Source organism: Corvus brachyrhynchos, unplaced genomic scaffold (genome assembly GCF_000691975.1).
Source record: "Corvus brachyrhynchos isolate BGI_N302 unplaced genomic scaffold, ASM69197v1 scaffold48, whole genome shotgun sequence".
NCBI classification, from domain to species: Eukaryota; Metazoa; Chordata; class Aves; order Passeriformes; family Corvidae; genus Corvus; species Corvus brachyrhynchos.
This window is the reverse complement of record NW_008240027.1, coordinates 605095-629280: the sequence shown is the minus strand read 5'-3', so window position 1 is coordinate 629280 and position 24186 is coordinate 605095. Positions and strand designations below refer to the sequence as shown.

The window sequence follows — 24186 nt, the reverse complement described above, 5'->3', positions numbered from 1 at the left end:
GTTAGAGAACCAAACAAGCCTAATTTCTAAATGCAGCAATAATACTACTAATTTAAATAATTCTTTTCAGTAGATCATGATCAACTGATAAACAGCTGAAGAGAGAGGCCTTAGCATAACACTAAGAAAATTTGTTGGTAATCTACCGAAGATGCAGAAGGAGGTGGAATCTACAGTTTTAATTTCTTTACTCATCAGCAAAATTATGACCTAAGACATAAGACAGATTTTATTATATTAATACCTTTATTATATTAAAACCAAAACATCTGAACATTCCCAAAGAAACGCTCTGTAAGAAAACTGTAGTTCAAAAATGTTCATATGAATTGCAAGCATTTAACTTTTTGCATAATCTGTTCTTAATACTAATTTATCACATGTATGTTATTTTTTAAATAAAATTTTCATTAACAACAATAGTTATTACCCCAGACAGCTCTCATGCATTTACACCAACATACACACAATTAATGTCATGTAATATAATGGCACTGCAATGCAAAACTGTGAAGGCACATGTTTGAATATAGAATTATGTTTGAAAATAAACTAAAAAAAAAAAAAGGAAATAATTTCTTCAACTATTTTTTCCTGCATAGGAATAAGAAGTCACTTTGTGATGAACACAAGGCCAGTCCAATTGTCAATGAATGTCAGCCAGCACAAGTTCACTGATCAGCTGAGAATGAGCATGAAATTTAAGCCCAAATAGATACTAAGCACCAAAAGATTTGATAGCCAGAGATAAGGGCCTTCCTTGAGAAAAGCTGCTCACTCAGAGTCCAGAGTCTTACCTTGCTCTGTTTGCTTCTTTTGTCATGTCCCAAGCCCAGGTTATGAAGTTCTGACTCAGGTAGGAGACAATAGATTCAGCACAAAGCATTTGTGAGCAGAAGACGTTGGTTAGTACACTTTCATCATGGTGGAGGTAGATAGCAAGAAGCTTTCTCTGGAAAAGACATGACAAGAGATGAGTGAAAAGTTCCTCAGGCTACTTAGCAATTTAAAGCTGCTGCTGCTGCAGGTCTGTGCGTTAGTACCAAGGATGGGGTTTATCAAGGGTGACAAGTATCTCAACGTGCACACACAAAAAATAGCCAGCAGATTTCAAGTCAAATGGTCCATCCCTGCAAATTTTTAAGTATTCTTGACGCTTCCTAATATTTTGAGTACTCAAATACAGTATATTACATATTAGAACATGAAAAGAACAAGAAATGAATGAAAAACAAAAACCTTATTAACAGACGTAAGAAATGAGTGAAGTTTTTTAGCTTGCTGCCTAATAAAAATAACATGTGGAACATTTCCCTGAGCAAGGAACACACCTCTTGATAGGACAGCATCTGCCACAAAAAAGTTATAAACAACCTGAAAAAAATGATAGTGCATTGCTATCACCACCTCTATAGTGAAACAAAGAGGCTAACGGGTAAGTAACAACACAGCTGCCTACACACCCAAATGCTGTAGCTCAATATGCCAGATGTTCTGCCAGCTCTCCATCCAGCCAAATGACGTGGGGAGCCCACACCTCACCTCACCTCACTGAAAAGGTGGCCAGGCATTGGAACAATCTGCCCAGGAAAGGGGTGGAATCACCATCCCTGGGAGTGTTCAAAGGTGTGCATGTGGCACCTGGGGACATGGGTTAGTGGTGGGCACGGTGGCACTGGGTTAATGGCTGGACTCGATGTCTTTGAAGTTTTTTCCAATCTCAACAATTCTATCACTACACATTGAGATCGTGTCTATGGTCTCTTGAAGCAAAACATTCTGTGCTGTTCTTCTAGAACCCTATCAAGTAAAATTTGAGCTGCCAGCAGGTGTGTTCCCATGAAAATCTCAGACCACCTTTTGGAAAGCAAGTCTGTGTGCATGCAACTATAGAAAGCAGGCTGCAAAAATACAGGGAGACTATGAGCTAGCTAAGGATTATGATTCTGCTACTGGCATTCAATGAGTTAGAAATGTAATTTAGAAAATTACAGCTTTCCATTCCCCCATACCCATATAAATTACTTACTTTATTTTAAGATAGTACTTGAACATATTTGCTGAGATGATATGGTGCTATTTTCAGACTTTTATTTAAAGTAATTTCAAATCTCTTCATCAGAAGTAACACTGAACCCTAGATATTGATGTGTATTGATAGCAAGACATGGATGCAATTTTGAGACAAGCTGTCTTTGCAAAAAAACCCTGTACGGCTCTCACCTCATAGATTGGCTTTGGATAAAATTTAATGACTGTTTATAGAAGGAACATTTGAACATTCAACTTTGGGAAAGGGATTAGTAATTTGCATTACTGTTTGTCTAATTTAATTTAAATGTTCTTCAGAACCACGTACACATGTGCCAGGAAGGGCCATTAATAAGCCCAACATGCCGAGATCCATATAAGTGCAGCCAACAATGTTGACTGAAACTAAACTTGAAAATCCAGGGCACTGATGCACAATATCATGCAATAAAACAGCATTTCTGTGGTGATATTTAATTTAAAAAGAAGAAAGAGGCAGGAGAAGATCAGGCACTGTCTGTTTTTGAGGATCAGCTGTTCTGCATTTCAAAGCGTAGATCCCTGCAATATCCAGGTTACTGTGCTAGAATCTCGACTATTATATAGCAGTTGTAAGAGAGGGAGGGCAAAGATGTGTTTACTCAGTGATTAGGGCCTTAGAATAAGCCTCTAGCTCCTAGAGAGACAGCTCACCACTTATTCATTTGGACCAATTCACAAAGCCTAGAAAGATTAAACATCCATGCTGAGAAGACAAGCGAATGCAGACGGTGAAAAAGAAATAAAAATTCTTTAAAAACTCTGAGATGACTTCATTATTTTTTCCACAAGGAAACTTTAGGAAAGTGTTTAGTTAGAGAAAAACCCACATTGACCTCTCTCTAAACCCTTAATCTTTCCTTTGTGGTGGCACTGCTTTGTGGTAAGCGGATGGCTTTGCTCTCCTCTTTTCACTGGGAGTGGACAGAAAAAAAGGCTCTTGAGAAACACTTTTACTTCCAAAGAAACAACCCCATGAAACTGTTAAATGTGAGATTCCGTACAACAGAATGTTTCAAAATATGTACAGTTTTAGGCTTAAAGATTTAGGGACAAATTTTAGTAAACAGAACAGGCACAGACACAATGGAGGTTTACACTGAGTTACTTCCCAAGGGAATGTAATTTTTGTTGCATCAACAAATCTCACCATACAAAGACTAAACTCCATCACGTATAAAAGACTGTACTTGTTTCTGATACTTCATCCAAAATGTTAAGGGTGGGCACAGGCATACTGCTGTGATAAATGCAAAGAGGTGGCAGGAGGAACTGAAGTGATAAAACATGATTTGGAAAATATTCCTGAAAGCCAGGGGTATATTTTCCTTGGAAAAATGCGTGATTGCAGAAGGCTCACAGCTCGAAGATTTTTGTTGTTGCTGTTGTTGTGTGGGTTTGTTTTCATGTTTGTTTATTTTACTAACCCATGGTAGTACATATTTATAAGCAAGTTTTGGTTGTGTTTATTTCAAGCCTTTGAAAAGTCAGTAAATTCTAGGATTCTCTTATGACTAATACTGGGTATTTTTCAGTCAATACTATTAAAATAGCCTTACAAAACTGTTGAACAGTCTCGAATTCCACAAAAGAAGCCTACTAATGGAGCACTAGACTGTTCTGTGTTGGATTTCTCAAAAATATGACTCAGAGGTTATATACTTGGCATGAAATTCTAACCAAGAAAAAAAATACAACAGGGAAGAACTTTTACTAGTTCCTACAATGGTAAGGGATACCAAAAAGGTTTTAAGCACTGAATACCTGATGGACTTCCAAAGGCCTTAGGAGTTGAGGAACTTAAGCCAACAAGGAATATATTTTCAGAATATGTGCATGCTGAAGACCATTTCTGAGCTTCAGAGAAGTTAATACCCTTTGTACGGAATTAGAAGAAAAGTTGTCACTGAGGCAAAAAAACCATAGATCTTGAGGTGACTAAATTGGCATCACTGGGTAATGGGATTTCCAAGCTTCTCAGCCAGTTCCTAATACTGTGAATAACTCAGGTAACTCAAAAGAATATGAACTTGAATGGGAATAGCAATGCAGTCATCATATGGGTCAGCAAAACCACAGACCTGAATGGCTACTTTTGAATCTCAGGCTTACAAGTTCAAGTAATGACCGAGACAGAAAAGTTCATGATGTAACAGCTGCTAGAGGCATGAATGTTCTGTCAAGCTGGTAGGCCAACAAATCAAAATCTTAATTTTTTCCTCCAGGTTTTATGCAATGAGAGCTAATTCAAATAAACAAAGGGACACATTTGCACTTTAAATCTTTGAAGTGCACAAGGTGATCCACCTGTCCAAGGTGATCTTGGAGATCACGGGATCAGCCTTGGACACAGCTACCTTATAGCCTTTTAGAAGAGATGTGAAATACAACTGTACCCCACAGGTTCCTAAAGTAGGAGTGAGGTGATCCCTGTGACCTTCTGATCCCATATCTTGTATTATACATGGCATAAGACATCCCCAAACTAGTTCCTAATTTAATCTTCCTGTAATTTTACCTTTCAGTAAAACATCTAGTCTCAAAAATCCATCAGTGATGAAGAATCCATATGAACCATGGTAAGGTGTTCAAACAGCTACCCACTCTCCCAGGTAAAGGTGTGTTAAAGCCTGATTTAGTCTACTTTCATCTTCCAGCTATTTGATCCTATTATACTGTTGTATCTCCATTTCAATCAATTGCACTTGTAGTGCTATCGTACATAATGCAAATAGTATCCAGTAATTAACACCAAACTTGGCTAAGATCTATAATCACAAGCTTTGAAAGAGGAGAAAATATGGAGTGTGGCAGACAATGTCAAAAAACATCCATTACTTAGTATCAAATACAGAGGATGCTGAGGAGAGACCCATACCCAGCAGCAACCCTCCAGATAAGAAAGATGAAGCTGTTGTTCAGATATGAAAAATGAAGGGTGTGTAGGCAAACAGTGAAGCTACTAAGCTGGTATGTTGTAGCAGAAATTTCTAAACAATAGTTATCCACAAATTCAGAAATAATTTACAAATTAAAGGACAGAACTGCTAACACACATCAGGCAAGACTGGAAAGAAAATGGTGACTGACATGGGACTTAACTGGAGCTTATGTACTGACATTTACCATAGTGCAGCTGCTTCACTCTTCCTGAGAACCTAGAATTATACTTCTATACCTGTCCTCCAGTTTCAACCAGACCATGTAGATTAGTGGTCAGGTTATTTACGTTTAATCAGAATCTGTAAAGTGGTAATTCATCCACCTCTAATCTGTAATACGTTCAGTATAAACCTAATAATAATAGCTGAAATAATAAGGGACATTTTTCTGAGTTACACAGATAAAAATGATGCTACAGAAAGCCCCGTATGAAGGAATATTCTGCTACCACCAAGGAAATGAAAAGGTAAAAAAAACCCTTTTATTTGAACACACCAAATCATGGAAGGAGCATACTTTGCTCTAGCTATTCAGGAAATAAAGAACCCATACGTGAGCGAGATGGTGCTGCCTCTAAATTGAACCTAAAAGACAGAATTCAAGGAGAAGAAAAACACGGTTCATTTTCACACTGCAGGAATATATATTGAGGTGACAATACCAATCTGTGCTAAGAGAGATGTTTCACATATTTATTAAAAGTCAGTGGACAGGAAGGTTGAGAGAGGAGCAGGAGGTGAGCTGGCAGAGGTATATAAAGATAAAGCTCCTGGAAAGGCAAAGCCAATGTCTTTATTCTTTGTCATAATAAAAGAGTAGCAAACACCTGTAAAAATGACAAGACAAACAAGCTCCAATAAAAGAAAATACTTCAGTATTATTCACATGTATAACTCAGTTAGCTTCAACACAGCAATTAAAATCCACTATTAATAACAATACCACCCTAAGTTAGGATAAACCCTCTGATGTATCGGAACACAAGACACCCATGAAGTGCTTCCAGACACAAAGAAACCATCCCCCAAAAAAATGTTCCTTGTTAAAAAATGTCTATTGTAGGATTTTTTTCCATGGCATCAGGTGTAGCAATTCCTATGGCAATGTAGCTACTTGGGCAAGAGTAAGCTCATTCTTCAGAAACTAATGTAACAGAGAAACTCTTCTTTCCAATAGACAGAGGAAGATTTTCACAAAAACCAGTTTAATTGTTAATTTAATATATCTCTGTCTCTCTTTCTCTTCCTGACCCCATTAAAAGAAATACTGAAAATATTTTCTTGTCTTATATACAGTAAGCCTTGGAAGTGAATACACAACACCCTTAACTATAGGGCTGCTGGAGGCAGCTGGGAATTTCATGGTTGTTAAAAGCAAGGCTCTCTATCTTGGGTATTGTATTTTTGTGCTAAAGACTTATACAGGTTTTAAAGCAGAGCTACATTTGACCTCATTCCACCTCTCTTACCAAAAACTGGCACTGTTGTGGCAGCAGTTGCTTGAAAGGTTAAAGGATACCATCATGTACATTAATCTTCACTGTCTAACAACTCCAACACAGGTAGCAGACAAACACCTCGACTTTATTCACAAGGTATTTCTTTTTCAAGCAATATTTTGTTAAAGAACTATGAATCACCAGCCTTTCCAACACATGAGAAGACAATGAGCTTTAACAGGAAACTTGTATTTTCTTACAAAGGTTTTGAACTCATATTCTGCATTCCAAACACATGTTCTGACATAAGTTAGTTTTCTTAAAATAATGCAAATTAAAATATTTCTGGAAAAAAGCCTCCTGTTTTTATATATATATATATTGAGATTTTTAAAATTTTTTTTTTTAGGTAAAAAGTATCCACAGTACAGATTTAAAACACAGCTGATGGCTGTCTCACTAGACATGAACTGTAGAGTGCACCTTCTGCTCTGGACAGCGTTGAGAATTTGTCAAGAAAAGGCCAAGATCTCTGAGCACTCGAGCTGCCAAGTGCTCTCAAATTAAATCAGTTTGAAGCGGTTTTCATTAAGATGGATTGAGTGTGGCATCGTGAGAAACACTCTATCAAATGTAGTGTTTTACTTAGTGATTAAGTATATACCAGTTGATGAAGCTGCCCAAATCCTTCGTAATCCCACCACTCCAATAAACATTTAATGAGTATATAAGTTCAAAAAGCCTAGTAGAGGATTTAAACCTTCAATCTTGTTTTTATTTACTCTTGGAACTCAATTTCTCACTTCAAGTGAAGAATGCTGGTGCCTGAAGCTCATCTGTTGCCCTGGTAAAATTAAGTGCCCTCCATAGTATAAATTAGAAGACGAGACATACAGGTTGCAATTTCTCCTAAGCTTTTTTTTTATACTTATATATATTTAATTATTTCATGAAATGCAATTATAAAAATACGAAATACTGTGTCCCTTTCCTCAATTCTGAATTCCAGGAGCCAGTACTGAAAAAATTACTTTGTAATTGAAAAAGCAGTGAGAATACGTGGTATTTCCACATTCTCATATCTTTGCTTAAAATCAGAATGTCACAATAAAAACAATGCCTTTCCACAGGGTAGGTGGGAGGGAGAGCTTTAAAAATAAGGCAATATTCAGAAAAAAACCCCAACAATCCAAACAACACAAACAAAAAATAATACTTTCCTAAATACACACACACACATATATACACACACACAACAACTTTATTATGAGGTTCTGGTCTGAATACATCACAAAATATTAAAAATATAAGGTGACATGAATTTCAGAAGTGCTATGTAAGTAGTACAAAAAGTACTTTGAGTAACAAAAAACCTAAATAACTGCACTGCATTAATATCATATTTACAGGTACAAAACTATTCATGAAAGTTCTTAATGGGCTTTTGTCCACTATTACACTGATACACTGTCAACCATTTCTGATGAAATGACACAAAATGAACTTCCCAACTCACACCCCTTCCTTGTTCAATTCATAGGAATTTTTTCCCTGTGCAAAGACATGAAAATATTCACTAAACTGAAGAGTGTTAAGTATGTGTTAACTTCAGCTATACAGTGTGGATTTATAACTCTCACACTTATTAGAACAGCCCCTAACATAACACAGATGCTCCTTCCAATATGAATAACTATGTTCTTCATTTTAAAATTAAACATATATCAAGAAAACAAAAAGTAAATTTAAACAGCATGATTTTCTTGTTTGTGTTTCAGCTTTATCTGTGCTTAATTATGCAGGGTTTTGGGTTTCTCCTTAGTGAATCAAGTCACCAAAACTTAAATAAACTGTCCCCATTCTAATTTTATTAAAATACTGATTTTAAAACTGTGCATGGAATAACAGAAATTTGAGATGCCTGGTTGGATGTACAGAAAAACTAAACAACCAAACCTTAGTATTGGAACTTACTTGGCAGATAAAGGCTGTACAAAGGGGAAAAAACCCCCACACTGTATTTCAGAGACCTTTCAATTTAAATTTACAATTTCATTAGCCATTCTTCAAAGGAGTTACCAACATGCAACAGTGAACTTGTCAACCACAAGACTTGCAGGCAGTGTTATCTGGTGCTAGGACACCATTACTTCAGGAAGAAAAGGGAGGAGGGGAAAAGAAAAAGAGTAGCTTTGACAACTAAAGAACTCCAGTAAAAATACAGCCTGAATTATTAGAAAGCATCAGTTATTCACTGCAATTTCAGCAACCACCAAGGTAAGTGTTTCTGTCAACTGAGTAAGTGCATCTCTTCCCAAACAATAAAACCAAGATAACTCCAAAATGTAGCTCAGCTTTTTTAAAATAAAGATGGAAGGCTTAAGATGATTTCCATTCCCCCACTATATTAAATAAAGTAGTTCTAATACACACTTACATCTCTAGCTTTCCCATAGAAGGCTTCTTGAAAAGCAGCCTCTAATGATCCAATAAAATAAACAGGATGGCAGTCACCATATCTATTTGAGATAAAATTTCCAATTAATAAAAAAGTTCAAAATTAAGTCATTTCAATATTGTACCTTTTCATACATTCTGTAAATGGAATGCATCAGCTAAACCTTTAGAAGGATGAAGTATTACACATCTGAAGGACAGAAGGGAAATATTTAGGATCCATTTGTTTTCTAACATTGAAAAACTCGAAGTAATGTACTATTACCTTACAAACTTTATCATAAAAACATTCTGTTTCCACATGTAGACACCTTAAGTTCTACACAATTTTCTATAAAACTTTTCAGTCACAACTTATTTCCTCTCTTTATTATATTCTTAAATGTTAATTGAAGGCTATTCTTGAATTACACATTAATGCATCTCATACACAGAAAGGAACATTTCATCACAGGAGTGAAAACAGAAGGCACATAAACTTTGCATTACTTAGTAGCTTCTACCTATTCAATGATACAGGCAACTGTTTAACAGTGCATGATTTGATAGCATAAAGTTTTTTAAAAATCGAGAATTTCTATGTTTTTTAAAAGTCAGTATTTACCCAGCCACTTTGTTATTGTGAAAATTCTTACAGCAACTCTGTATATATTTTTCAATACTGATCAATTTCAGCTTTTCTGTTCCTGTATATCATAATAAACTTATCAAATACAACCAGTCTTTCTCATCCTTCTGGACCTTTACATAATTAAGTAATGATACTAAATAGCACCAAAATAATTAAGACAAGAATCAGCCACTGCAGCTTGGACTGAGAAATCATTTTATTTCAGAAGCAGTTCTAGTAGCAAAGTTAGAATTAAAATAAATTAGATTAGGATGTCTAAATATGCTATAATCCCACAAGAAAACATGTACACTTGGTTTATTTATATTATCATTATTTACTAACTTCAACTTAGTTTGTAATAAGAACTGCACAGTGAACAGGCTACGCTTACCTTGAAGAAAACTCTGCTGTAAATTGTAATAAGGCATCTCCTTCATTTTCAGCATTTTCTGGCACTTAAAAAAATGAAAAAAAAAGAAAAATGCAACCTTATGGAAACAGGTTGTAATATGCAAACACATTTGCTTCACAGGTATTTCATGTTCCCAGCTTACTGAAGTGTTACCAAGAGACCATACAGATTTCATGAAAGACTATCAACTACAAACCTTTGGAAAGACAAGAAATTTCCAGAGAGTCTCATGAATATAGTCAGGTTTTCCAAACAGTAAAATCCACAGTGTAATGTGATATATCACTTGTTCAGAGTTAGCACTCTGGACTTACTCTAAGGCTTGAAAGGCTCAACCCTTCCTATACATAATGTTAGAAAGTTTTCCATTATTACATGTATTTGCTGCCAAAAAACTTCTAAGGTAGTAACACTAATGCAAGCCTGAAGTAAATAAAGAGTATGCAAGAACTGCATGTAGGAGGTAACTGACTGCTGCTCCTGCTCAATCCTTTTCATAATAAAAGGGGAAATAATCACTGAGAAATTTGATTAGCATAATGACTAAAACTTCAATCAAAAATAGAATCTGTAGAATTTTCAAAACAGGGAAGTGGAGATCCAGTTGTCTACAGGTGCATTTGCATAGAGATCACAATTTCTCTGAATTTAATTTTTACTCTTCAATCTTAAGTTACATTATTATTCCTCAGTTGCAAGGTTAAAAATTTCCCTCCACGGGAAGATGCTTTCACAGTTGCCAGTTATGTCTGCAGTATTTTCATTTGATGCATCCATCAGACATGACATTCAAACAATTCTACCATCCCTACCAAAAGATACTTTCCAGTTTCTAATTCTGCAGACACCTCTCTGCCTTCACCTCTGCTGTACAACCTCCAGTTAATCATAAATCAGCTCTCAACTCTTACTCATTGGCGATTTCCTCAAGGCAGATGATGCTACTCCAAACATTTCTCCATCATCAACTCCAAACTCAGTAGCATCTTCAAAGTCATCTCCATCACTATCACTAACCATATGAACATCAGTGCATTGCTGTATAAAAATAAAAACCAAAATCCACCGTAAGCTTCTTATTACAGACACCTGCAGTGAAATACAAAATACACAGTGACAAATACTTACGTATTTCTATAAAACCACAATATACTGCATTTTATTTTACTATTTTATACAGCATTATCAGAGGTGATTTTTAACAGAAGTCCAGTTGGCAGCAATATTGTGTGACAAAATGCATGATTAAAGAATGAACTTTCTCTGCATACACATAGTTGAGCAAATTTTATCCAAAGTTAATGCTGTTTTCCATCTAATAGTACCAGAGCTGGTCTACCTGCACAAGAAAGAGTGAGAAAAGCCACACAATTGTGGCTTTTATATTGGTATTTGGCATACCAATATAAAGGAGAAAAATCAACATTTTTGTGCAAGGAGCTAAGGTCTCATCTCCCACCATCAGATCCTTTGCTGCGATTTGCTTGCTTTGTTTTTCCTCTTTTTCTTCAATGACTCATTTGTCCCGTTTCTTACTTTGTCACAATTTTGTGTTGCAGGAACTGTAAATTGATCATTTTAAGATGCAATTCCATTGACACACTTGACAACAGAAGGGATGGTGCCCACTGCATAAGAAGGTGTCCCTGCTTCTTCCTAGAGTAGCCTGGTAAAATAAAGATGATGTCCTTACCTCCTCTGACTGTTCCCTTGTTTGTACAGGTGAAGATCTTCTTCCAACCGTAAGTCGATGGCAAGGAAAAGTCAGTCCCGACACAGCTAGAGTCATCTGCAAAGCAAGCAGTGGTCCTTCATTAAAGTCACAGTCTCAAATAAAGTTTGGGGGTGAGGGGGTTTTAAAGTCATTTAGTGATTCAAACTAAAGACTGCATTATTTAAACACTCATTAAGAAGCCTGAAAAACTAAAATGATTCCTGATATTAAAATATTCAAGGAAACATCAACTGAGTTTTACCGAGGTGTATGCAGAGTATCAAAACAAACTCCATGGAACTGCAAACTCAGAAGTGCCTTGAATTGTTATTTTCTCCTCAATCAGTACTGCAGTTTGAAATGTTATTATACATGGCAACTTTTACAGTGCTATGCTTTGATGATGCAAATGTAAATTTTTTATTGCTAATCAAGAAGCAAATGTTCAAGTGAAGATGGTAAGTGCTGATAAAACTAATTAAAAACAGCTAAGTCATCTTGAAAAAAATACTATTTTGAAAGAACAGTTTACCAGCAGACATTGCAATAGACACAATCACATTGGCAACTTAAAAAATACATTTCATCTCCTTTTTGGTCATTTTAACTGTTAAGGGTGCATGTCATGTGCCTCATATGAACAAAGACACACAAACCAAACAGTGCTGGTGACACTGCAGTCAGCACAGTCCACAGGATGAATGTTCAGCAACCAGCAGCAACAGAAACTGTTGCCCATTGCTGTAAGCCTAAGTCTCAATTTTTAAGAACTATGAAGGCAGGAAATGGAAAAATTTTGGTGTCATTTGAAAGACAAAATTACGATGATGCCTGCAAATACACAGCAATAGTATTTGAAAATCTGATCCTACTGCATCTAAAAATGCACCAATTATAATGCCTAAAAATGAGAACTGTCCACTCTGAGACCAGAACCACTGATGCCATCCCTGCATTTAAAGCATCTGCCCAGCCTCCTGCCTCTTCTGAAGAGCACATCAGTCCAGGAGAAGTGAGGTTGATGACCACAAACAGGACTTTCAGAAGCACCTAAGACCTATCTGGACTGATTTTACAATGTGAGTAGCTCTTAAATAAAGATAGTTGATTATTTTTGGCACTGACAAAGTATTTAAGGCTATGCAATCTTCTGTGATGTGGAGAAGGATAGTCCTGGGCTGCATGTTTAAAATATTGTTTCTAGTGGTCCCTTCAGATGAAACACAGAGAGGGCACAAAAACACCTAGATCCTGTAAAACTTATTAGTATTTTTGCAGGGCACAGAATGAAAGATTTACATTATACATTTCAGAAATATAGCGCACTCCTAATTGGACTGTAAAAACATTAAGGTAAAATACATTTCAATCATTCTCAACAAAAATCCAAGAATAAATCATAAGCCTTAAATTTCATTTACTGCCATGAGCACTGAAAATATCCCATTTATTTTTTATACATAATTCAGAGCGACTTTATCACTTGTCTGCTAGAACTCGCAAAGATTTAATTTGCTGCAGGTTGAAGCAGGCTGATTAAGCAGGCTGGTTACCAAATGAATGTTAACCTGTCTGAACTAGCCTACTGTCACATTCTCACAGCAAGGTTAAACAGAAGTTTAGCTGTGTAAAAAGCCCAGCAATCGTCTTAAAGGAAGTGAGTTATAATACTCTGGAGCAAATGAAATATTAAAGACGACATACAGGTCAAGACCAATTACGTATGAAACTCCTGTGACAAGAGCCTAAGAACTGCATTCTCTGTAAAAATCCACCACTTCAATTATTATTTTTATAAGCTTTCAATAATAAACAAAACCCAACTGTTATAAAACCTGAAACTTTGCCCTGTAGTTAGCACACTATATAAAATGCTGGTGAAACACACACACACACACACATTAACCACACACAGACTACAGTTCCCTCTCTCGCAGCATCAAATACCCCGACAGATGCCTGGAAAGGCTCCCGGTATCTTTTACGTGCACATTAAAGAGAGAGTGGTAAGATCAAGCAGGCAGTTATTGTGCTGCTTCATCACTTGGCCCAGTTGCAGGGTGTTGCAATTCCAATTTGCAACCTTATATTATAGTGTCAAAGCGTCTCTCAAACACGAGCTAACAGCAGAAGGGGTTCCACATCAGAGCCTGTTTCATCCTACTCTCCAGACAGTTGCTGGAATGTTGGGGGTTTGTGCACACTGGTGTGAGAAATCACCCTTCCCTTTGCTTTTTCTTTCTTTCTTTTTTGTTTTCCTTTCTGAGAAGTTTTTTTTGCAAAAGAATTAGCAGCTCTGCCTGCGTTCCAAAATAAACTAGCAGCATCGACATTTTTCTAGAATAAAGTTATCTTCATTCAAAGATAGAGAGTCCTCTTGCAAAGAAAGACACTTGCACCACAAAAGCTTAAGCTTTATTTTGGAAATCATAAGAACACCAAGACTAAGTAAAGACTGTTTTCCAGGCAGCTCAGCAAACCTTTTCCTAGTACTGGGAATGCAGGCCAAGGTACTGATGGGAGCACCCACTGAAGTGTCTCAGTGGAAAGAACTGTAGATCTCACACTGCCCTTGGAGAGTTTTTTCTTTCTGAATACTGCCCTGCCACCTCCTATACAGTGATGCAGTACATTATTATTGCAGTAAATTATCATTGTGTTTCAGCCACCTTCCCATGCAAATGGACAAAATCTTTATACCAACACCATAACTGAAAAAGCTGGTTTGCAGCCTGAGTACCTGATTACCCATATTCTCTATTTTGTGAGCCCATCTGGCAGTGCAAAAACTCCAAAGTCAGTCAGGATTTCTCTTTTTTTGCATGAAAATCACCACTATGTGGGTACAAGAGCTTGAATGGGATGGCTTCCACATGCACAAGAAAAGACACTGGAAGATGCATATGTGAGACTCATGCATGAATGACAAGCTAGATACATGTTATGAAAGAAATAATACACTAAAGCAAAAATAAATAAGGTTACTCTGTTTTTCTAGGCAGGAAACATACACGTGCAAATCAAACTGTCTCAGAACTGAAAGGTACATGAGGTAGAAAGTGAAACAGAATCAGAAATAAGGAAAATTACTTGCAAAAAGTAACTCCAGAGCCTGATCCAATAGGTCCAACACTGTGTAGACACTGCTTGTGCTAGTTGAAAAATTTAAGTAGTCTCCTATTTGGCTTCCTGTAACTTTTAAGGAGAAGGACAATAAAATTCAAGATTTCAAACATTTCAGGGAGAGTGGCAGCAGGAGAGTCTCCTTTTAGGAAACAGCAGAGATACTGAAAGGATTCAATATCCCTGGTATTCAAAAAGTTAATGGTACAACCTGGACTAAAAGCACACAAAGGTTACTTGAAATAGATTTTAACTATTAAGAGGAAGATCAATACAAAATCTAAAAATTTAGAGAGGAAAGAAATAGTCTGGTGCTCACTTGTGCTTTCCAATTCTAAGACACATACTATTTGTAAATGCTCAGTCTGAGATGATTCATTTTTAAATTGCCAACATTAGCAACCGAGGGAAAAAGTTAAGCAACATCTTTTCTGATCTAAACATGCAGGATTCTTTGTCAACCTTCCAGATTAATCCAGAAATATATGCCAAATCTGGAGTGAGACCAGATGCTTTAAACAATAAATTATTCTTCATGTTAGAAAGTATTATTTTTATGTAGAAGCTTCTAGAAATATCATTCAGAACAATCTAAACCCACTATTTTTCCAAATATTTCATTATATAAATATGTCTGCAGAAGAGAAAGAAATCATTGAGAGCATGTAATTCCAGAGTGCTGCCATCTCATGCTCAGAATAATACAAAAACCTACAAGCCCATAATCTCAAAAGTTTGTATCTTCTAGAAAGAGTTTGATGGCACAACTTAACTCCCACTCTTGCAGACTTCTGAAATTACAAATGAAGGAACAAACTCAGTCTCTTGTACCAGCCCAGAGATCTTTAATCAAGTTACTGAAGATGTGAGAAAGATAAACAGTAGAAGGAACATGAAGGAATGATACCAGCAGAGAACTCCAGCTGCAGAACTCACTCCACTGAGAAATGCTGATACAAAAATTATAAGCTCGGTGGACTGCATCAGGTAAGGAGTAATTGGATATGACAAATTGGCTTTCCTCATGTTCAGCCACACACTGATGGAGGAAAACAGCATCTCAAAAGAGATTTGAATGGCAACCATACCTAATGAGGAAAGTGAAGGAAGCTGTAAGAGCTTTCTAATGGCTTACAGAATACAGCTGGAACACCCAAAGTGTCCAGCTTAAGGCAATAATCTGTAAAGAACTGGACATTCCTCCTCATCCTCAATTACTGAAAGCTTGTGCTGTTCACAGGATACTTGCCATTAAGGAATCCCTTCTCTGTAAAGAGATAAAGCTTTTTGTAAACAAGAACTATTCAGAACAAGCAAGTATAAGTTATAATATTTACAGAAGGTATGAGTATTAGTTTATTTTGTGCTCTTTGTTAACCTTTTGATTGCTACAAGAGCAATGAGAGTTTTCAGGTTTTTGAGTATGTCGGCACTCTGATTTCTTTTAATGTACATTAATGCATCTATCTGAACATACAGACAGACACCTGTTAATCAGGGCAAGTTATTAAATGGAGCCCTTCAGCTGTATTACCTAGTACTTGTCAATTAAAAAAAAACAACAGCTTTTGGCTGTTTAAAAGACCACTGAAAAGGAGAAACTCTTTGTGTCTCTGTAACAAGGTGATTTTACTGTATGAGATACTCAAATGACAAATTCTTTCCAACTCACTGGAGAGGTATTTTTCCATGACAAAATATTCTCTAATATAATTTTTTTGGACATAGAGATTCTTGATCATTTGTTCTCAGAAATTCAAAGGTCAAACTGTAAATTTTACAAAGCAACAGACAGAAATTCAGAGAACACTTGATCCATATGCAAAGGAGAAGAATCTATCAATGATGCCAGATTTCACTTCTTCACACACAGCAAGTGAAGCAACAGGAATGATCTGACCAAACCCAAAACCTTGCAGTGGACAAACCATCTGGATTTTTAATATAAAGTAAAAAGATCATAAAAAGAAATGTAATTTCCGTATAACTTCACTGCTATGAATCAGTCAAATTATTCAAGTAGATGCACTTCTAATACAGAATCATGTTTGGCTGCATACAGTCTGCTTCAACAGGAAACTAAATAGGAGAACTCTTACAGCATGATTGTCTCCTGAGGTAAACAAAAAAAATCCATTTTCTGCTTTTAATACTCAGAGATAAAGTAAGCAAACAAGATCCTGGTGTACAAAATAAAAAGCATGTTTTCCGATACTTGACTCCCCCCATAAATCTCCCATAAAAAGGGCTCTTACTAGAGGTTGCTTAGCAGGCTGCAGTACACACATGGGGGTTTGTAACACATATATCACACAAAACATTCTTAATCAGACACGAATGCAGTGTTACCTACAGACTGAAATCTAATCCTGGTTCAAATACTCCATGTGACAGCTGTGCACAAAATGTGAGCTGCTTACCTTCTCCATTTAGTGGTTTACTCACTGATACATGGCTTAAGAATAAAGAAACAAACATGACCAAGTACATTTCACAACAGTCAATTATTCAAAATAACCTAAGAGAGGTGCCCATAGCAAAATACTCAATGACTGGCAGGTGTCTCCTCTGTGAAAATTTCACTCCCATATAATTTGATCCTTTTTCTCGCTGGAGTAATTACCATGATGTTTTTCTCCCCTCATCAGATAAGAGAAGGGGTAAGGATAGAGGCGTGAGCAAGGAGCATTATCAAGCATTTCAAATTTCGTATTATATTTAGTATTCTGTTATGTGACCTTTTATTATAGCATAAGCTAATTCCCTGAGTATGATAAATGGCAATTTATCAGATGGATGGATGGATGGATTTTCTTGAAGATACAGGAAAAAAGAAGTTGCATTTTGAACACAACTATGTGAAGTTTGAGAAGAAACAAAAACTCTGAGAAGGAACATATCTGCCCTAATTTTTCTATCATAATTTCTATGTGCATGGTACTACTAGCTGCATTTGGATACAAGGTATTTTAGGGATCAAAAGCTTTCATAGCCCAAGTGCACCAACAGTAGGTAAGGTATTAAGACAAAACAAATTATAAACCAATCTAGCTGGAACACCTAGAAAATGAGTCATTCTTCTTGCTGCTTGAAGATTGGTCAGGCTGCTCCACAACTGAGGCTCACTCATATTTCCATGGTCCTTTTGCAACCTATCATTTTCAGGATTGAAGAAGCAAGGAAAAGCAAGGACTATTTGTGTGGTGGACAGGATATAGCAATTAATGTGGTATATAGGAAAAATCCAAGTATACAGGGAAGGAGGGAGAGGTAGAGCAAGTGAGTGAAGTTTTGTTTTAACACTTGAAATACAAGACTGAGAAGTTTTTCATTAAACAAACAGTTGAATAAAATTGTGGTTTCTAAGTGCATTCAGCATAGTCCTTGCATATGAATATTGAAGCAAGGGAAATAAGAGAATGGGAACTCTGGCAATCTTCTACAGTTCTCCAGACGTTGTCAGATGGCTCCACATTCTTTCCTGGCTGGAGATCTAAGCAGAGAAACCAATCCATGCAATAAGGAGGTGGTGGACTCCCAGGCAACTCATGCTATTTCTGAGGATATTAAAAGCCTCATCATTTCAAGAAAAATGACACTATGACATGAGAGAGCTTTCACACGAGCTTCTTCTTGCCATGGCTGCAGTTCCGGGTGTTTAACCAATCATTATTAACAGCGCGTGGGCAGCTTGTTGTGCTCAGACAAACCCTTACTGAATTCCTTGGGAACAAACAGGTGATCAACACATGCCAAACCAATCACTTGTCACTGTATAATTATTCAGTAAATAACTATCTTCCTTTCAGTGTATAATCTCACAAAGTCAAAGTGATACATGATTTAAGAATTCCTGCATGCTCATGTTTAGAACTAATGCTTAAAGCTTCAAGAGATTAAAGATTTTCTGTGAATTAATGTTTATCCTTTGGCTTGCTCTTTCTCAAAAGTTAGTAAGTATTCTTCCAGTAGTAACAAGACTGTAAAATTACTTCTATCCATACTGAAATACTTTGTATACATAAAACAAGCGTTATCACACCAACAAAGAGAGAGTATCCCACTGTAAAATGAAGGTACATTGCAATTCAAAAAACAAATCTATTAAATACATTATTTTAGTTAACTGAAACAAGGGCATTTTTGTACTGTGCAGTTAAGTGACTCAGAAAGATTTACTACCCAGAACTAAAGGGCTCTCTTCAGTCTGTACTGCTCAACTAGACATTGTTATCCAAGTTCAGTACATAATATTAAAAAAAAAGAAATCAAACATCCAAAGCTCATCTACTGCCATGTAAGCCCTTATCCCTCCTTGAACAACAATAAAAAGTGGATGTAATTCCACATTAACCACTTTGTCTTTTGACATCAAATAGCATTAGCTGGGAAAAACAGTCAAGTATGCTTGAGGTTTGTTTGTTTTATTAAACTATTGCACAAATACGAAAATGAACAGAAGAGTTAAAAAAATTTGACAGCCCTTGAAATTAGCTTCCTCTGAAAAATAACTTCATTTTCATTATGCATCTCCATAAAGAGAAAGAAGTCTTGACAGGTATTCAACATTTCATTTTAAACACTAACTGGATGAAAAAAAAATCTCTAGCATGGAGTGTGTTCAGGTTATAAATCAGTAATGCTTATTTTAACTCCTCACAAAGTGGTGTTGAGATAATTACTGCTGACAGCTTTATTCAAGGTTCATTTCACTTTTTCTACTATTTTTCTCCTGTTAGAAGTTCAGCAGCGCCCATGGGAAGATCCCCCCCTCACACCTGTTAGGGTTCTTCATGTTACTGAGGCCAGTTTGGACACGTCACTTCAAATTAGCATTGTGCCAGTGCGCTGTGACAATTACTTATCGCAGGTTTAACTTGAAAAAAAGTTTCTAATCCAGCCACAAGAACAGTGTCAGAGTATGTACTTTAAACCTGTCAACACAGGTTGTAGGAAATTCATTCCAGGGATTTCAGTCATGTTCCCATGGTAGATCTCTGAACTACAATGAAGCTTAAAATCACAAAGGAATGCTATAGAGTTAAAACACAGAAGCCAAAAGCTTCCTTCTGAACTGAAGGGAAAAAAAAAAAGTTGTCTGAACTATTACTCATGTTTTAAAATTTGATGAATTCTTTAGATTAGGATTAAAAAATGGCTGTGTTAATTCTCTGAAATTCAAAAAGGCTGCATATAAAAGGTATATATCTTATTCTGCTGCATTGTGAAGGCACAGCCCTGGCAGATCTTTACACGTGCTGAAGGCAGAAGTATGGTGAAGAAGCTCTGGAATCATACTGAGGATGGTGTGGGAGGCTGGAGGAGATCCATGGCACAGCGAGGAGGCCACTCATGTCTTTCAGACACCAGGCGAGGGATGCCGGAGTTGCAGCAACAACCACTCTAAAGGCAGCTCCACAAAACACTGTGAGTTTCTTATGAGCTTGAGAAAAAGTGGTGCCTGCTGCTCTGGGAACACCCAGCCCTGGTGTGCTGGTTGAACACACATGCCAATTTTTGCTACAGCCCCTGTTAATCACCAGCCATGTTACTGTGCATCTACCCCTCTCGTTTGCTGGCTGAATGAAAATTATCCCTGGTTTTGATTATTTCTCATTTGATTGAGCCTAGTTAGGCAAATTAGGAATTAAAGCAGAAAGACAGCTACTGTAGTACTTAATGTTGCTTCAAACCACAAATATATTTAAAGGAAACAAAAAGAAAATAATATTTCCTCATGCAACAGATTCTGCTAAAAAGGAGATATACTTGAGAGACTGAAATAAATACCCATGATCACTTACAGAGCTCATTCTTCTTCTTAGACAAAAACTGTAAATATTAAAAAGGATGAAAAATCTGCCAAGCCATTTGCAGCTATTTGAAACACAGGGTAACAGAATTAAATAAATGCTGAAAGACCTGGAACACAGTTAAGTATAGACCATGAGGCTAATTGTGGATCTTGAGTTAATTAATTTCCACTGATACGTTTTCTCAATGGTCTTTTACATGAGTTTTTTCTTTACTCAGTCTGAACCCCAAGGCAATTCAGCATGCTAGCCTCCAAACTCTGGGTGATTCATTGTGTACTTCTGCCTTAGGATTTTTAGTTCATGCAGAGAAAGCCAGGCTTTCACATCAAGTTGATGTTAATGTGCACTGACAAAGCAACAGTAAAGGAGCTTCATGTTTGTCACAACGTGCACTCTTTAATTTAGTAATTGCTTTATACTGATATGCAAATAATGACACATTTCCCAAATTTCCAGTTCCTCAGCAATGCTTTCACTAATTACTCAGTAGTTAAAACTTATGCATGTAAATTGGTTCAGTGAGTTTATTAATAAGTACACCTGTGTGAACTGATCTATAAAACACACATGCCTGGGAACAGGTCATAACTCACTGTACATTCCTGAAGGTTTCTGGAACTAAAAAAACCAATTCTCTCACTAAAACAAGATAAATTACAACTAACAGTGTTATTCATAGATAAAACTGGGATTCCCAACCTTTCCTAAGCTAAAGAGAGACTGTCTTTGGTGCCAACAAATACCAGGAGACAAAGCATTCATCCATTTTATTTTGCCAAATGAGATAAGGATCAAGGTAAAGAAAAGAAAAGGCCAATAAAAAAAAGGACAAGAATCCCTCTAGCACCTGAAAACACGGGAAAGGGCCAGTGTCCACTCGTCCATCTTGTGGACAACCACAAGCTCTGAAGTCTGGTTCTAGTGTTTTGTGGTACTGTGTACTCTTACTTTTGATACTCTAACATGAAAAATTAAACTGCACTTAACATGGATTCAGACTCATAACAACTGCAAAAACACTCAACCGAGTTAACCTGTCTTCCTGTATTTCCTTTCTTCAAAATCATCCTGTTTTATTTGCTAGCTTCTATGTTGAAACGCAGTATCTGTTAGATTTCTGGTATTTTTTAAGTAACTATGTAACTGCCATAGAATACAGTATAATAATTGTTTTTACTAAGTCTGATCTCAAACCACTTATTTTTTTGCTATTCAAAAGAGACACAAAAACAATTAACAGGGTTTTAAGCTCAGAAACAAGTAAAATAATAAACAGTATAAATTAACAACAATTCATCCACATCACATATTGCCCAGAGATATTCACAGATACACCTCGGGAACTGCTTTGCATTCACAAAGGGTATCAGCCAAATACTTGGCACATTTCTGGTCTATGGTGGGATGCCATTTACTTCACAACATTGTACAACGCTTTGGATGGCAAACAGAGAAGTGCCTGGATATGTTTCCAGCACTATATAATTCCTTGGCACAGTTCAAGCAGTTGTGCTAGCAGAACTGCTTCCAACAAATGGTTCAAACACTGATAGGATTTTTATGCTGCCTCTTCTTCATGGATATCATTTTCTGAGGAATTGGATTTTTGCAATGTTAGCTCTTGAAAACACTGTGTTACTGACTTCTAAAAATGAGCTTCTAAAAAGGATTATTGTTTCCTATCTTCTGTTTCTCTTACCTGGAATATGTATCTTCTGGTGAAGTCCTGCTCTGCTTGTAATAGTGGAGCTTCATTACAAAGAAACAAGCACCACTGTGATAATCCTCCAGGAATAATGCAATTACCACTTATCAAACAGGTGTCTGCTGTATTCCAAGGAGATTATCACTTCCTATTCTGCTCTCAGAGAGCACAGAATAAAAGAGAAGCTGCTACTATTAAATGACTAAGGGGAAAAGGAGTCTTTGATAATAGCTCCTGCCAGCATCTCTCAGCAGGGCATGAAACAAATGTAGTCCTTCTATAAAAACTTGGCACTGAAATGAGTATTTTGGTTTCTGTAAAATGAGTTAAAGCACCTAAATAAGACCACTCCTGTTAACTCAATCTGAAGCATCTATGTTTCTTCATAGAACATTCCAAGAATCTCAGCACCTCCAGCCTCATGCCAAACTGCGCCCTTTGTGAGTAGTCCTGAAGAGGAACTCTGCCTGCTCTGGCAAAAATGGGCTGCAGGGCTGCTCCATGAAACACATCATCATTCAGAGATGCTTCTGTGACAATCCACTGCTTGATGAAGGTGCGAAAGGGTCTCCAAGATGGAGTTCCAAAAGTGCAGAGAATGCAATCTTTGTACCAAGATACATTTTTAAGTTAAACCACAGCTGGGTGTAATTGATCAGCAAAGGCAATTTTTCAGCATATTTTCAAAGCAGCTTCTTGAGTAGGAGTTATCTCAGGAGTGGATTTCTAAAACCAACAGCAAAAGCACTCTCCTATGAAATCTGGGATACAGTTTAATGTACAGAAGGTGCTATCACTACATGACAAAACATATAATTGGTTTGCAAACAAGCCCAGCTGAGCATCAAGGGCAGAGGAGGAGTGACAAGGGTAAACAACTACACATATGCAGGAGACAAGAGGCTACTTCAGTTACTGGTGATGTCCAGGGGCTGTGAGGGCCAGCAACTGTCCATAGGTAGGTGCTTCAAAGAAAGTAGGTGTAAAAACCCTTCCCAGTGAAGATTACCACTACTTGGGTATAAACTCAGGGAAGAAGAGTAGTTCCTCCTGCTGCCTCTGTTGGGACACAAAAAGCTCCAATGCAGCTTGTGTGCACGTAGATGGAGAGGTAGAGTGGTGATGCAGATACAATATACTCGCCCAGGACTTGTCCCATGGTGTACTCCAGAGATCTTGACTGCCCTGATCTACCCTAGAGATACTTCTCTATACATATGGTCATTTCTATCACACTTTGATTTGCAGGTTCTGTCAATATAAGGACAGAAATAGGAAGCAACGTTGAAGCAGCAAATATAAAGTATCAGTCAGTTTACTAATTTTAAATTCTACTCCCTTTAACAAGTTCCATGAACATGGCATTTTTAATAAAAATAACTTTCATGTCTATGAGTTTCAAAGCAAGAACAGCTAAAAACGACTCAACAGATCAAACAGATTTGTCAATCTCTTGCAAAAGAAGAAAGCAGTAAAAAATGACAAATAATTATGTCTATAGCACGCTGCTGTTCCTTATGCTTCAAAATTACAGTGACAAAAGAACTTACTATTGAACAAATTAATTGCTAACAGTAACCTCAAAATCTGCTACCAGCTTCTCCTAAAAACTAAGGTTGATTACAATAGGTCACACTGAAATGGGGTGGAATTCTGATAGAAACCAATGCAATTTTAGTTGATGGTGCCTGTCTTATACCAGCAATGAATTTGACTTTTTGAGTCCTTTTAGTAAAAGATCATAATGCACTTTGCAAACTCATTTAAATTGAAATTCTTGAGATTAAATGCAACAGTTATTTAGCAACACAATTATGCTTTACAGCTTATGAGGGAAGCAGCACTTGAAACTGATAGGTCACACTTTAGAATGCACAAGGAATTAATGCAAACAC

The 24186-nt window shown here is 36.8% G+C and overlaps 1 protein-coding gene across 1 annotated transcript in view; it reads right to left on the bottom strand.

The window, feature by feature from the left end:
- The window catches only part of FAF1 (Fas associated factor 1), a 152658-nt gene that overhangs the window by 39854 nt on the left and 88618 nt on the right, over positions 1–24186 (bottom strand). The window contains exons 9-13 of the mRNA XM_008640751.2: positions 11627–11722; positions 10845–10971; positions 9913–9976; positions 8889–8970; positions 798–952 (exon numbers count right to left, since the gene is read on the bottom strand). Coding sequence (XP_008638973.2) covers positions 798–952; positions 8889–8970; positions 9913–9976; positions 10845–10971; positions 11627–11722 — 524 coding nt within the window. The remainder of the gene's footprint in view (positions 1–797; positions 953–8888; positions 8971–9912; positions 9977–10844; positions 10972–11626; positions 11723–24186) is intronic.